Genomic DNA, 13917 nt, shown 5'->3' on the forward strand with positions numbered 1-13917 from the left:
GACCTGAAATTGACCTCATGCCCATATACGCATGCATGCATCCGCGTACGCATGCACAGGAGTACACACGTGCTCACACACACACACACACACACACACACACACACACACACGCTCACAAAGAGGATCAACAGACTGATGAGAGTCAGATGCTCTTGAAAAGCTCCCGGCATATTTCACTTTGAGATGGTTCTGGACTGACCCTCATGGAAGTGAGGCGTGAACGGAACTGAGATATGGTGCCGAGTTCCTGTCAACTTCCTCAGCCATCAACGTCCTTCAGATTGCTTAGCTTATGCTGTGAGATTCAAGCCGAAGAAATGGCTCTCTCCCACACACCTTTTGTAGCCACACATCTTTGTGAGTAGAGGCATAAATTTAGCATGAATACTGTGGAATTAGATCTTTTGTTGAAGCCTGGGAAGAGTTGGTTCAATGTGAAAGTGAGGAGTAAGAGGAAAAACACTTGAAGTTAAAAAAGCTTGTACAAAATCCTAGGTTCAATCCCTAGTATAAAAAAGTATGTGTGTATACATATCTATAAACATACATCATATGCACATTTATTTATTTATCTATCTTGTTTGTTTGTTTATTTGGAGTTTTTGTTGTTGTTGTTTTGGTGGGTTTTTTTTTGTTTTGTTTTGTTTTTTTGAGACAGGGTTTCTCTGTGTAGCCCTGGCTGTCCTGGAACTCACACTATAGACCAGGCTGACCACAAACTCAGAGATCCACCTACCTCTGCCTCCGGAGTGCTGGGATTAAAAGCATGCAGTACCACCGCCCAGCTCAAGCACATACATTTATATTAGAGGTACATCTTAGAAGCCATATGGTTTAGAGATAAGAGCTTTCCCTAAAAGCTGACCATCCATACTCCATAGCTAACACTGCCTCTTAACAGCAATATAGTTGGGAAAGTAAAGCTCTGTTCTTATCATTGTTCATAAAATGAACCCTACCTAACTTACATGGTTTTTGTGAGGAAAAAGTGAAATAATTTCATAAAAAGACTACTTAAAAGTCCTGGCTCCTGAATGCCTACTTCTCAGCTTAACATCTAGCACATGGCTCCACCAACAACCACCGTGGAAAAAATGCACATATTTAGTACAAGTTGCTTTTCCTACCAGTTAGCATTTATGGTGCATATTCTTCTCAAAACAGCTAACTGTTGTCATTTATTTTCCTACCTCATTCCCATAACACACTCGTAGAGGAAGATGATTCCCTCTTTCTGAAATGATCGAAGGTGACGGACAAGATGAGGGTCTACCACCACATCCACAAGAGGAAAGCAGCTCCTATTGAACAGCCACTGGTGATTCTGGTCCGGTCTCGGCATAACTAGAGAATCTTAAAAATAAGGTCAAGGTTTAAAGGTGTGATCACTATCAGCAACAATATTATCTTGTTCCCATTACTTCTACACGAGAACAGCTTATCATCATTTATGGTGTGTGTGTGTGTGTGTGTGTGCGCGCGCGCGCGCACATGTGCACGCTAGGGATGGACACACACCTATAATCCTATAATTCTAGCACTCTAAAGGCAGAAGCAAGACAGGGAGTTCTAGGCCAAAGAGGGAAAAAAGAAGGAAAAGGAGAGGAGAGGAGAGGAGGGGAGGGAGGGGAGAGGAGGTAAGGAGGAGAGGGGAGACGAAGTCATAAGCTTCCTATCCTCAGAAGTGTCACAGACACTGAAATTCTTTTTGTCTAATTCAGCAAGCACAGCACCCCACATTTTGGAGAACGGACAGCCACTCACTCCCAGTGGAAGATACACTTACCAGCGTTCACAGATTCTCATCTACAAAGATTTCCCAAGCTCAACAAATGGCTGCCTTTATCTAAAGGGCCATAAACTCTGACAGAGGCCACCACTTCTAATAACATTCATCAGAACTGAGAAAGAATGACACATTTCCCATCCCTTTAACCATCATTATTTGTTTAAAGTTAATGATATTCATGAAATGTCAAATTCACGGGCTTTTACAAAGCAGTATGAATTAACCATCAAATGATAATATAATTATTCAGAAATAAGGTAGCACAACTTAAAGGAGGATTCACTAAAGTATCCTTCAGAGACAAAATCAAACATCACAAGATGACTGACAACTGATAAATCTGAAGATAATCCATCCATCAAAACTGGTTTTGGGAGTTCGAGACCAGCCTGGTCTACAAGAGCAAGGTTCAGGACAGCCTCCAAAGCTACACAGGGAAACCCTGTCTTGAAAAACCAAAACACAAAACAAAACAAAAAACTGTTTTTGGAGTATGTTTGCATGTTAACAACATGATTAAAACTTAATTCAATCCAGGCGGGATGGGGTGGGGGGGGCATGTTAGTGGGGAACATGGGAGGATGGGAAGGAGAGGGAACTGGGGTTGATATGTAAATGTAAAATAAGATTGTTTCTAAATTAAATAAAAATGGACTAAAAATGAACAAGAAAGAAAAGGGGGTTAACAAAGAGGGGAGAAAGGAGAGAAAACGGGTTCCAGTACATCGAATTAACGCCCACTGCATGTGGGTAAAGTCATGGACACAAAGCTCAGCTCTGTAACAGTCAGCAGTGGTCCATCTGGTCCATCCCCTGACGGAGTCCTTCTGTTTGGCCACATTATCAGAACATAGTCATGGCTCTATGCTGTCTTCTATAGCCTGAAGACTTTCCCTCCTAAACCTGAAGATTAAAATCATGATGGCTGTACTACAGAACTGTGCATATGTATGTATGCTTGCACACCAGCAGAGGGCATCAGATCCCATCACAGATGGTTGTCAGCTACCACATGGTTGCTGGGACTTGAACTCAGGACCACTGGAAAAACAGCCAATGCTCTTAACCATGGGGCTGGAGAGATGGCAGAATACATAATAATTTTTTTTTTTTTTTTTTTTTTTTTTTTTTGGTTTTTCGAGACAGGTTTCTCTGTGTAACAGCCCTAGCTGTCCTGGAGCTAGCTCCATAGACTAGGCTGGTCTCAAACTCACAGGGATCCAACTGCCTCTGCCTCCCAAGTGCTGGAATTAAAGGCGTGTAACCACACTGCAATGTTTATTGCTTAAAAGATTTCACTGGGTATAAGCTGTAAGGAAAAAAAATAAAGACAAGGGAAATAACATCAGCATAGAAGAACACAACAGAAAAAGAATAGAACAAGGACAGAAAGAATAATAAAATAAAGAAGCTTTTATCCCTCAGGAAAAAAGTCTGTGTTTTTCTTGGCAACTCTGCATCTGTTCCCAGTCTCTCTGACCTGCAGAAGGCTGCACCCTTTGTAGCTTTGTGTCATTGAGAACACAGCAACGCCAGGCTACTTTTACCGTGGAGACTCCAGCCAATCCCTACCACAGGAGTGTGTGTCCTCCTCTCCAGTCAGTGGACGAACAGAGAGAATTCTGTGGTCTCTCACAGGAAGGGACTACACTCCTTCCTCAACAGCAAGAAGTGATTATAAGTTGTGCCATTATACTTCAGTTCCCGAAAAAGCTCCCAGGGAGGATCTGAGCCTGGACAGGGCAGAGAGTGAGGTCAGGAAGGACTTAGCCAAGGCTACAAAATTAGCATGTGAGATAGGCCTCCTGGCAAAAAGAAAGGCTGGAATCCTTGGCACAAATCAACAAGAAGCAGCAGACAAGGCCAGAGCTGAGAGGGCAACCTCTGGCTCAGTGCAAACTACATGGGGTAGAGAGCATTCCCCATGCAAATGAGCCAAAAAGCCTGTGACTCCTGCCTATAAAAGCGTTGGTCGTTTTTTGTAGCATTGCCATGGAGCTTCTAAACTTTTCCCCCTCCCTGGAAGTGTACCGTGCACCAACAAACTGTTCCTGCTGCAGCTAGGTCCCTGCTCCAGGCTTTGTTCTGGGAAGCAAGAACCTGGAAATCCCTACAGAGCCGCACCAAATGCCAAGATCAGCATAGCACTGGGGTTACAAATGTTAAATAACTCCCGAAGGAATTTGATTTCAGCATTATTCTTTATGTCAAAGGGTATATCTGAATAGAATCTTTACCTACAAATTTTCAACCCCTACCCCCAAGACAGGGTTTCTCTGTGGAACAGCCCTGGCTGTCCTGAAACTCACTCTGCAGACCAGGCTGGCACTGAACTTACAGAGATCTGCCTGCCTCTGCCTCCTGAGTGCTAAGGTATACACCAACAGAGAAAAAAGAAAAAACTTAAATGTTGTATGTGTAGATGTCTGCGTGCCATGGGATGGATCTGAGGCCAGAGGACAGCTTGTGGGAGTCGGTTCTTTCCTTCTACCATGTGGGTCCCAAGGATCAAATTCAGGTGCCTCTCCCCACTAATCCATCTTTCCAGTCCCTCACCTGAAATGTTTTCGTTTTATTTAGTGTGTGGTTTTGAGACAGGTCTCAATATATAATCTACACTGGCTTTCAACTCACTATGAAACTCAGGCCTGACCTCAACCAAAACTTAAATGTCAATTCACATGTCCAAAACGTTTGGGCGATGAAAGCAGAAGGTTCAAACTCTCTTTAAACCCTTACTTGGCATGCAAGGGTCATGGCGTGGTTTGCAGCTTTGCCAGTCATCCGGTCTATTTCCCTCTGACTGGTGAAGCCTTTTGAAAGGGTTAGAAAAGCACTTCCTGGCTGCCGGAGAACCAGGGACCACAGGGCTTCCATTTCCATGCTGAAAACACTTGCCACTGTTGAAGTCGTCAGGAGAGACTACACCCAGGATCTCTATTTCTTTTCCACCAATCACCAGTGTCTGGCCCTCTTCTATGTTTTCAAGCTCTTTGAACTTATAGCCGATGCCTTTAAGGAAGAAAACAAATTAACTGAACTGACATTCTAAGAAAACTTAGTAATAAAACAGTAACCTTCCCATGACTGTACAGACTACACACTGAACTGTGCATATAAATAACAGTGTATATCTCATTAGCCATAAACATAATTTAGTATTCTGATTTAAGAAAAGAACAAGGGTCAGGAGACAACTCAGATGACTAAGCCTCAAGTTCAATTCTCAGAACCCACATTAAAAGATAGGTGGGGGTTTTTGTTCGTTCGTTCGTTCGTTCGTTTGTTCTAATGCAGTGGTGTCTACAATCTTAGCACTTCTTCAAGTTTTATTATTTATTTCTGTGAGTGCTGCCCTGTGAGATGCTAGAAACCGACCTCAGGTCCAAGTGAAGAGCAATATGTACTCTCAACCAATAAACACTCTCTCCAGCTCACTTCCCAGCATCCTTATGGTAAGATGATGTTGTGCCCAAGTTCTGAACCCCAAAAGAGACCCGGTTCAATACAAAAGCAAAGACTCTTTAATAATTTAACAAGTTAACTGTATTAACTTGATCCCTCTGTCCATCTGATACAGCAGGTGCATCGAGCGGACCCTGAGGGACCGAGGGACAGGGAATTTACTGGGGCAAGGGGAGTATCTGGGGTCCACAACAGTCTCAGGATTGGTGCACTTCCCGGCTTGGGCGACCTGTCCTGTGTTGGTTGGCCAACTGGTTGCTATGGCCTATAGGCCCTCCCAGGGCGGTTGCTATGCTCTGCATGCCACTGTTAATGCAAAGCACATCCAGAGCCCGCCAGCTATCTTCTGATTGGTTCCCTACCAAAGGATGGTATCTGGCTTCCTAGTGCCACATGTTGCTGAGTCAGGGGCCTACATCTTGCTGGCTCTTTTCTGTACGGTCATGGCTGCCAAAGCAGGGGGCTGGGTGAGGGTCTGGTCCCTTCAATGGGAGGTTTGGAACAGGAGAATTGCTTGAAAGTCTTGAGCAAGCTAGCCCAGAGTACACGACTCCCAAAACTTGTCCTCTTACCCCTCTCTCTCTCTCTCTCTCTCTCTCTCTCTCTCTCTCTCTCACACACACACACACACAAACCCACACACAGAAATACACACATATACATAGTTAAAAATGAAATAAAACTTAAAAGGTGTTATAATTACTATTAAAAGTGTCATTTTTATTTTTTTTTTAGAAAATAAGACCAAATCCTTGAATCCGTCTCTCCTTCAGATTTCAATGATGTCACTTCTGAAGCATGCCCTGGTCTCCCAGTTTCTTAACAATGACATCGTAGCTGGCAAGAATTCTCACTGAGCCAGGCAGTGGTGGCACACACCTTTAGTCCCAGCACTCGGGAGGTAGAGGCAGGTGGATCTCTGTGAGTTCGAAACCAGCCTGGTCTACAAGAGCTAGTTCCAGGACAGGCTCCAAAACTACAGAGAAACCCTGTCTTGAAAAACCAAAAAAAAAAAATTCCTACTGAAACTATCTTACCACCTCCTAATTATCAATTACTGTGCCGTCTCCTTACTAAGCCATAATATATATATATATATATATTATGCTTACTAAGCTATCCCACACGTGCATACACACACACATATGTTCATCTCTGAACCTTTACTCCAAATTAATAGCTGGCATATGAGCTGAAAAACAAACTATAAACCACAGGTTCTATAATTTGGCCAAACTCAAAACTAAACAACAGAGGGCAATACAAAAACTCCAGTGAAGTGTCTGAATCTGCAGACTGTTTTGTACTAGAACATTCCTCGGAAAGAGTTGTGCAATCATGGTGTCCTCCAGTTCTGCCATGTGGATATAGTCAGGGTTAACCCTTATCTCCTTATTCTATAGTCCAAATTCTTATTCAGTGGCACTGAAACTGGATAGCATTGAACTTCTAAGTGACAGCTCTTTACAATTTCAGCCACTTCATGTGGGAGGTTGCGGGGAGCGGGGGAGACCAGGACAAACTGCTTAATCTCAGCAGAGTGCCCGGACACCTGTGGCTCACTGCCACCCTTCAGAGAAAATTAAATGGTAGGACAGAATTTGCCCAAATGAGCTAACATAGCTCAGAATGTTGGGTTCACTATTACAAAAAACATCAGGTACACAGTTGAGGCACAAAATTCAATTAAATAACATCCCAATTGGTCCCTTTATAAAGCCCAACTGTGTCTCAATGGACAGCCATAAATACATACTAATTTTAGAGCAAATCATAAAGACAGGTAATATGTCACAATACCTCTTCCGATGTCTTTGCCTTCCATATCTTTCAATGTGAAAGACCTTCCTTTTACAATAAGAATGGCATCGCCTTCCCATTTCTTGTGTTTTTTCTTTGAAGCTTTACACCAAACGACACTGAAATATTTAAGCAAACTACTAGGTTCCTCTTCTTGTGCCTTAGACTCTATGATTTCTTCACAGGCTGAATGAACTGAAATAAAAAAATAAATTTAAAATATTATTATTGAAGATGACTTTAGTATCTGAGCACAATGGTCATTCAAACAAAAGTTGAATAGGCTAGGACTGGAGAGAAGGCTCAGAGGTTAAGAGCACTGGCTGCTTTTCCAGAGGTCCTGTGTTCAATTCCCAGCAACCACATGGTGGCTCACAACCATCTATAATGAGATCTGGTGCCTGCTTGGGCCTACAGGCATACATGCAGACAGGACACTGTATAATAAATAAATTTTAAAAATTAAAAGCCTATATTTTTAGAAATGTAAATAGGCACAGCAAGATGTGCTGTGTATTCTACCAGTAATCCCAGAATGCTGGAGTTAGAGGTAGAGAATGAGCTTCTCCCTAGTGAGGCAACCTGGGCTACATGACACTGTCTATGGCAGTAATAACAACAGTAATAATCATATGCATAAGAAAATGAACGGGTATTAAGAAAGGATATGAGAGTATTTGCAGGTCAATGAGATGGCTCACCTAATAAAGGCACTTCCACTCCAGCCTGACAATCTGCAGGCTGGACCCAGGGACCCACATGGTAGAAGAAAAGAATCAGCTCTTCCATAAGAGCCATCTGACCTCCAATCACAAGTGCCTTCAACATGAATGGCGCGCACACACGCACAAACACACACACACACACATTCACACTCACACACATTCACACTCATATACACACACATACACATGCACACATTCACACTCATATACACACACATTCACACTCATACACACACACATACATTCACACTCATACACACACATAATACACACACATTCACACTCACACACACATTCACACTCGCACATTCACACTCATACACACTCACACACATATACACACACATTCACACTCACACACATTCACACTCGCACATTCACACTCATACACACACACACATACACACTCACACACAAATAAATGTAAAAAAAATTTTCCAGTATTTGACATGGTCATTTGGGCATTTTGGAAACTGAGAGATCCAAATACTGGCTGTAATCATTACCATGAGTATAATGAATATAATATTTTGCCATCCATAAGCCATGTAAATTCAACTGAAATAGAGTAACATGTCACCATAAAACCTTTGGGGTCCTAGAAATTAAAGCTATTACTCCAACACCTAGTCATGGAGAGATATATAAGATTATGTTTTAATGACTAATTTAATAAACATGACAAGCTGAGGAAAAGATATGCTGGCAGAGTTTTCTGAAATTAAAAAGTACTATTTTTCTCCATTTATTTTTTAATTGACAAAACTTACACATACTATGTTGTACAACTTAAACATTGTGTCTTGGCTGACATCTCTCCCATCTCCCACTGCATCTGCTGGTGGCTGCCATGCTGTGCCTCTATCTCAACAGGTGTAGATGCTGCATACAAGTCAAATCATACAGTAGTTTCCTATTTCCCTTGCATAATGCCCTCCCTCCCTGGTCACCATGTGCCCACAACTGAGAGAATCCCCTGCTTTTAAAGGCCGTTCTATCATGAGACAATACATCTTCATGCACTCATCTGTCCATGGACAAACACACTGATTCCATCTTTGGTAGGGATGAAGTCAGAGAGCTGGAGGAAGGGGTGAAACACTCAGAAGACAGAGACAAAGGCAGGTGGTTCTCTGTTAGTTCGAGGCCACATTGAGCTACACAAACTTGATCCAGTCTAAAGGAGAAACAGCTCACACAAAGGTGATCTCAGCACTTGGGATCACATGCCTTTCATCCCAGCACTAAGGAGGTGGAGACAGGAGTGATGGGCAGAGAGGGTATAAGGAAGAAGCAAAGGCAGTCTTAGGCAGTTAGTCTCCAGCCATGCTGAGCAGAACACACTGCCTCCGAGGCTTGGTGGGGAGCAGTGCAGGCTGCGCTGCACTCTGAGGACTCATGGAGCTAACTGGGTCACCTATTTCGGTTTGAGGCAGAGGTGAGAGCTAGTGGCTAACTGCTTTGCTTCTCTGATCATAAGGGTCTCTATTCGTGTTACAGTCACTGACTGAGGACTCAGTAGTACATGATCAAGAAGCAAAATTACCTTCTATAAAAGCCTGTGCCTCACAGACAGCCGCGGGTGATCACTGCCTCTGGGGTTCACGTAATTGACTGGAGAAGGACGGGAGGGACCATGTTATGAATTGTAGTTATGTGGGTGAACAAAACCAAACTGACCACTTAAGAATTACACAAAAAAAAAAAAAAAAAAAACCTTTGGAGCCTATCCCGCACTCTGTAGACCAGGCTGACCTTGAACACACAGAGATCTACCTGCCTCTGCCTCCCAAATTCTGGGATTAAAGGCGTGCGCCACCATCACCAGCAGAACAACACATTCTTATAACAAGCAAAACTCAAGTTTCAAAAGATAAATGAAAATAATTCCAGAATAGATTGAAAGGCAAATTTTAGATGTTTTAAATAACTCTTTTAATGTTCTGAAATACTATTACACATATTAATTCAAGGTACATTTGACAATATTAGACAGAATTCCCTCTGCTCCATCTTGGCTCTTTTCCCCCTTGGCAGTTTGGGTAGACATAAAATACCTGCAGCCTATCCTCATAATGAGTCACAGACCCCTCAGACTTCTTCCTGAGTCTGCACTGGATCCTCGATGGCTTCATAAAAGGGGATCAAGCTGAGAAGCCTCTGGCCACATTACTGAAGGACACTTCACTATGGCTTTTTATCTCACACATAACCCAGGGAAGCCATCTAAACAAAACAACTTACACATAGGAATACACACACACATAACACATATACACACAACACACATACAATACACACACCACACTACACACACACACATACACACGTGCGCACGTTATGGTATATGTTACTTGAAAAGAAAAGACAGAGGGAAAGCCCTGATACTAGGAACGAGACAATACTGATCCCTTGTATTCAGCACTGTCTTGAATTGACAGTTCTGGCCACTGAACTAAGACAATAAAAACCTCAGAAAGGAAAAACTAAACCACTTATCTGTACATGCTATCACTGCTTCCACAGAAATCCCCAGCCAATAAAAAAAAATGGATGGCTAGAGATAAAATATAATTCTGCAGGATCACAGAATAAAGGACTCAGAAAAAAAAAATCATACTCTTACATGCTAGGAAGAAAAACAGGAAATGACTTTTCCAGTATTGGGACTGGCGCACAGCCCCATCCTGCAAGTTCGGGACTCTACAACCGAGCTCCTTCCCAGGCCCCTTGTCACTGATAACCTTGAGGCTGCTCTCCCTAAATTGGCAAGGTTGACCATGAACTCACTTCATAACCCAGGTAGGCCTTCCGCTGTGGACTTACTGCCTCCCAAACAGAGGAGTCTGCATCACCAGACCAGGCAAAAACTGAAGAGTTTTCAATTCCATACACAGTAGCTCAAAAAAAAAAAAAAAAAAAAAAAAAAAAAAGGAAAGAGAGATCACACAAGACTAGATCTGTGACCCTGGAACTTGGGGGCCAATCTAGAGCGGCCTCAACTACAAAGTAAGAACCCACGTAGACAAACGGCCTGTGTGCTGCTCCGTGCCTACAACCCCAGCACTCAGGAGGCTCAAGAGGAAGAGTGAGTTCCTGACCAGCCTGAGCTATATCCTAAGACCTTCCAAAAAGCAAATGACGGAAACTAACAATGACATACCACTTCACATTTATCAGAGTGCTTACAACCAACGTGTCAGATAAAAATGAAAGTGTGTGCCCATTCAAATGCTAGTACACAAGTCTGGTGTCTGAGGGTGTCAGAGGGGTCACACAGCCGACACGCTTCCAGGACCCTTTCCCCCACTGAGGGTGTCTGTAAGGGGCATTCCAGCTTACACGAGCTTACTGTCAGTATTCTGTGAGACGCTGGAAGATTGCCCAGACCAGGGTGAAGGTGCCAGCACATTTCTGTGAATATTCATGTTTGCCACCTTAGTCAGTGGGGATGGTTTCATTAACATTAAACTTGACTATTGATAATAAAGCATCTTTTGGTGGGGGGGGGGGGGTTGAGACACGGTTTCTCGGTAGCTATGGAGTCTATCCTGAAACTTGCTCTGCAGACCAGATTGGCCTCAAACTCACAGAGACCCACCTGCCTCTGCCTCCTGCATGCTGGGATTAAAGGAGTACGCCGCTGCCGCCACCACCTGGCGATACTTGGTAATAATATATCTTAAATATATGTTTGAGGTTATAAGAAGCTCTCAACAAAGTAACCATGGAAAAGGTCATTAAAGAGAAAAATGGACTTTTTCTCCAAATTACTGACACAACTTCAAATTTCCAGTTAACTACTCTAATCTGACTTTACCCAAAGCTATCCTGATAAAGATTTTATAACCTGTCAATAAGCATGCTAATTTTTAGTCCTGAACAGAATGCATTGATTGCCTCCTCTTTGAAATACCCTTTGCTTTTTAACACCGTCTGAATTCCCCTAATCCCTTCACTGAGTGTGCTAACACATCCTCTGTCTTTCATCTAACCTTTAAGTAGAGCTCCTAACCCCTGAATTGAGCCAGGCATAGGTGGTTCATGTCTTTAGTCCCTTTAGGCAGAGGCAGGCAGATCGGTGTGAGTTTGAGACCAGCCTGGTCTACAGAGGAGTTCCAGGACAACACACACACACACACACACACACACACACACACACACCACGGGAACTTTAATCATCAAAATCGGGAAGATAGGAAGATAAATTTAGTCCTTCCACCAAATTTACAAGAGTTCTTAATCGTGGGCCTGCTTAGAGTTTTAGAGGGTTAGTCTATGACCACCATTGCAGGGGGTGTGGCAATCAGCCCCGGTGGTGCTTAGTGCTGGCTGGAGCAGTAACTGAGAGCCTATATCCTGATCCACAGGTAGAAGGCAGAAAGAGAGAGGCTAGGTCTGGCAAAGCCCACGGCCTAGTGACACACCTCTTCCAACACGGTCACACCTCCTAATCCTTTCTAAACAGTCCACCAACTGGGAACCAAACATTCAAATGTGTGAGCCGATGGGGGCATTTTCAGTCCCCACACATGCATTAACATGTAGCTGGAATAAAAGCTAAATGGTTTTTTCTGGTGGTGAGTGAGGAAACAAGTCTTGTAGTCCAGACTGGTTTCAAACTCCAGCCAACGATGACCCTGAACCTTTTACCTCACCTTCCTGTGGGCTGGGATTACAGAAAAACAAGCAAATACTATGTGCAGTGCTACAGATTGAACCTGGACTCATGCACGCTAAGTGGGCACTCTATAAACTACGCTACAACCCTGGCCCCAAGAAAACTTGCATTACACTAAAAAGTAAACAATGGGGCTGAAAAGATACCCCTGTGACTAGGAGCACTGGCTGTTCTACCAGAGGCCCAGGGTTTGATTTGAGCCGCACATGACTATTCACAATTATCTGTAAACTCAAGTCCAGTCCCAAAGATCCAATGTCCTCTTCTGGCTTCCACAGACACAAGCACAGCTATGTATGTGTAAAGCACCCCCACACATAAAATAAATGTTTTTTTAAGACAGTTTCTCTGAGTAGTCCTAGCTGCCCTGGAACTCACTATGCAGACCAGGTTGGCCTTGAACTCAGAGACCCATCCACCTGCCTCTGCCTCCCAAGTGCTAGGATTAAAGGCACCACCACCAACCAGCTATAATTTTCTTAAAGTGTACAATAATATATAAATGGCTTCAAATTAAAAATTACCTATAGCTTTTTTAACCTAATTAAAAATAATAAATGTCAAAATTCAAATGTTTTGTGTAAAATAAACATATATTTCTTTCAAGATTTATACAGTGGAATACTATTCCACAATAAAAGTGCAATGAACTACTAAAAGGAGAGGGGGGGGGAAACAGAATACTAAAAACATTAAGATAGTATCCTAATTAAAACACCATGACCAAAAACTAGTTGAGGAACAAAGGGTTCGTTTGGCTTATACTTTCACATCATAGTCCATCACTGAAGGAAATTAAGATAAGAACTAGAACAGGGTAGGAACCTCAGGGCAGGAGCTGATGCAGAGGTCATGGAGGATGCTGCTTACTGGCTTGCTCTCCATGCCTTGCTCAGCCTGCTTTCTTATAGAACCCAGGATCACCAGCGCATGATGGCATCACCCAAACTGGGCTGAGCCCTGTGACATCACCACTAATTAAGAAAATGCCCCACAGGCTTGCCTGCGGCCCAATCCAATGGATGCACTTTCTCAGCTGAGGTACCATCTCTCAAATTGCTCCAGCCTGTGTCAGGTTAACATATAATGAGCCAGCACAGACAGGTTATTTTTTAAAGCAGTAATTAGAAATAACATGAACTTGTAAAACAGGTAAATGTTATGTAGGCGTGTTCGTTTGAGCAGGATCTTGACATATAGTTCAGGTTGGCCTCTAAGTTGTGATGTTCCCAATCAACCTCCCAACTGCTGGGTTACAGGCATGAGCCCTTGTACTTGGTTATGTGGGATTTTAAACAATCAACAGTGGGTGAGGCGTGAGGAGACTGAGAGGAAAGAGGAAGGCAGAACTGTAATGGGAACATTCTGAATCTTTTTGTTTTTCCCCCAAGGCTGGAGATTGAACCAGGACTTCCTGCCTGTTAGCAAAAGACTGATGATGGTAGACTCTTCAT

The 13917-nt window shown here is 43.1% G+C and overlaps 1 protein-coding gene across 1 annotated transcript in view; it reads right to left on the reverse strand.

Annotated features, from left to right (window-relative positions):
- Rad54b (RAD54 homolog B) overlaps nucleotides 1-13917 on the reverse strand; it is a 63629-nt gene that overhangs the window by 20386 nt on the left and 29326 nt on the right. Inside the window, exons 5-7 of the mRNA XM_051198148.1 lie at nucleotides 7058-7252; nucleotides 4532-4804; nucleotides 1194-1356 (exon numbers count right to left, since the gene is read on the reverse strand). Of these exons, the coding sequence (XP_051054105.1) occupies nucleotides 1194-1356; nucleotides 4532-4804; nucleotides 7058-7252 (631 nt within the window). The remainder of the gene's footprint in view (nucleotides 1-1193; nucleotides 1357-4531; nucleotides 4805-7057; nucleotides 7253-13917) is intronic.

This window comes from Phodopus roborovskii, unplaced genomic scaffold, assembly GCF_943737965.1.
Source record: "Phodopus roborovskii unplaced genomic scaffold, PHOROB, whole genome shotgun sequence".
Taxonomy (NCBI): domain Eukaryota; kingdom Metazoa; phylum Chordata; class Mammalia; order Rodentia; family Cricetidae; genus Phodopus; species Phodopus roborovskii.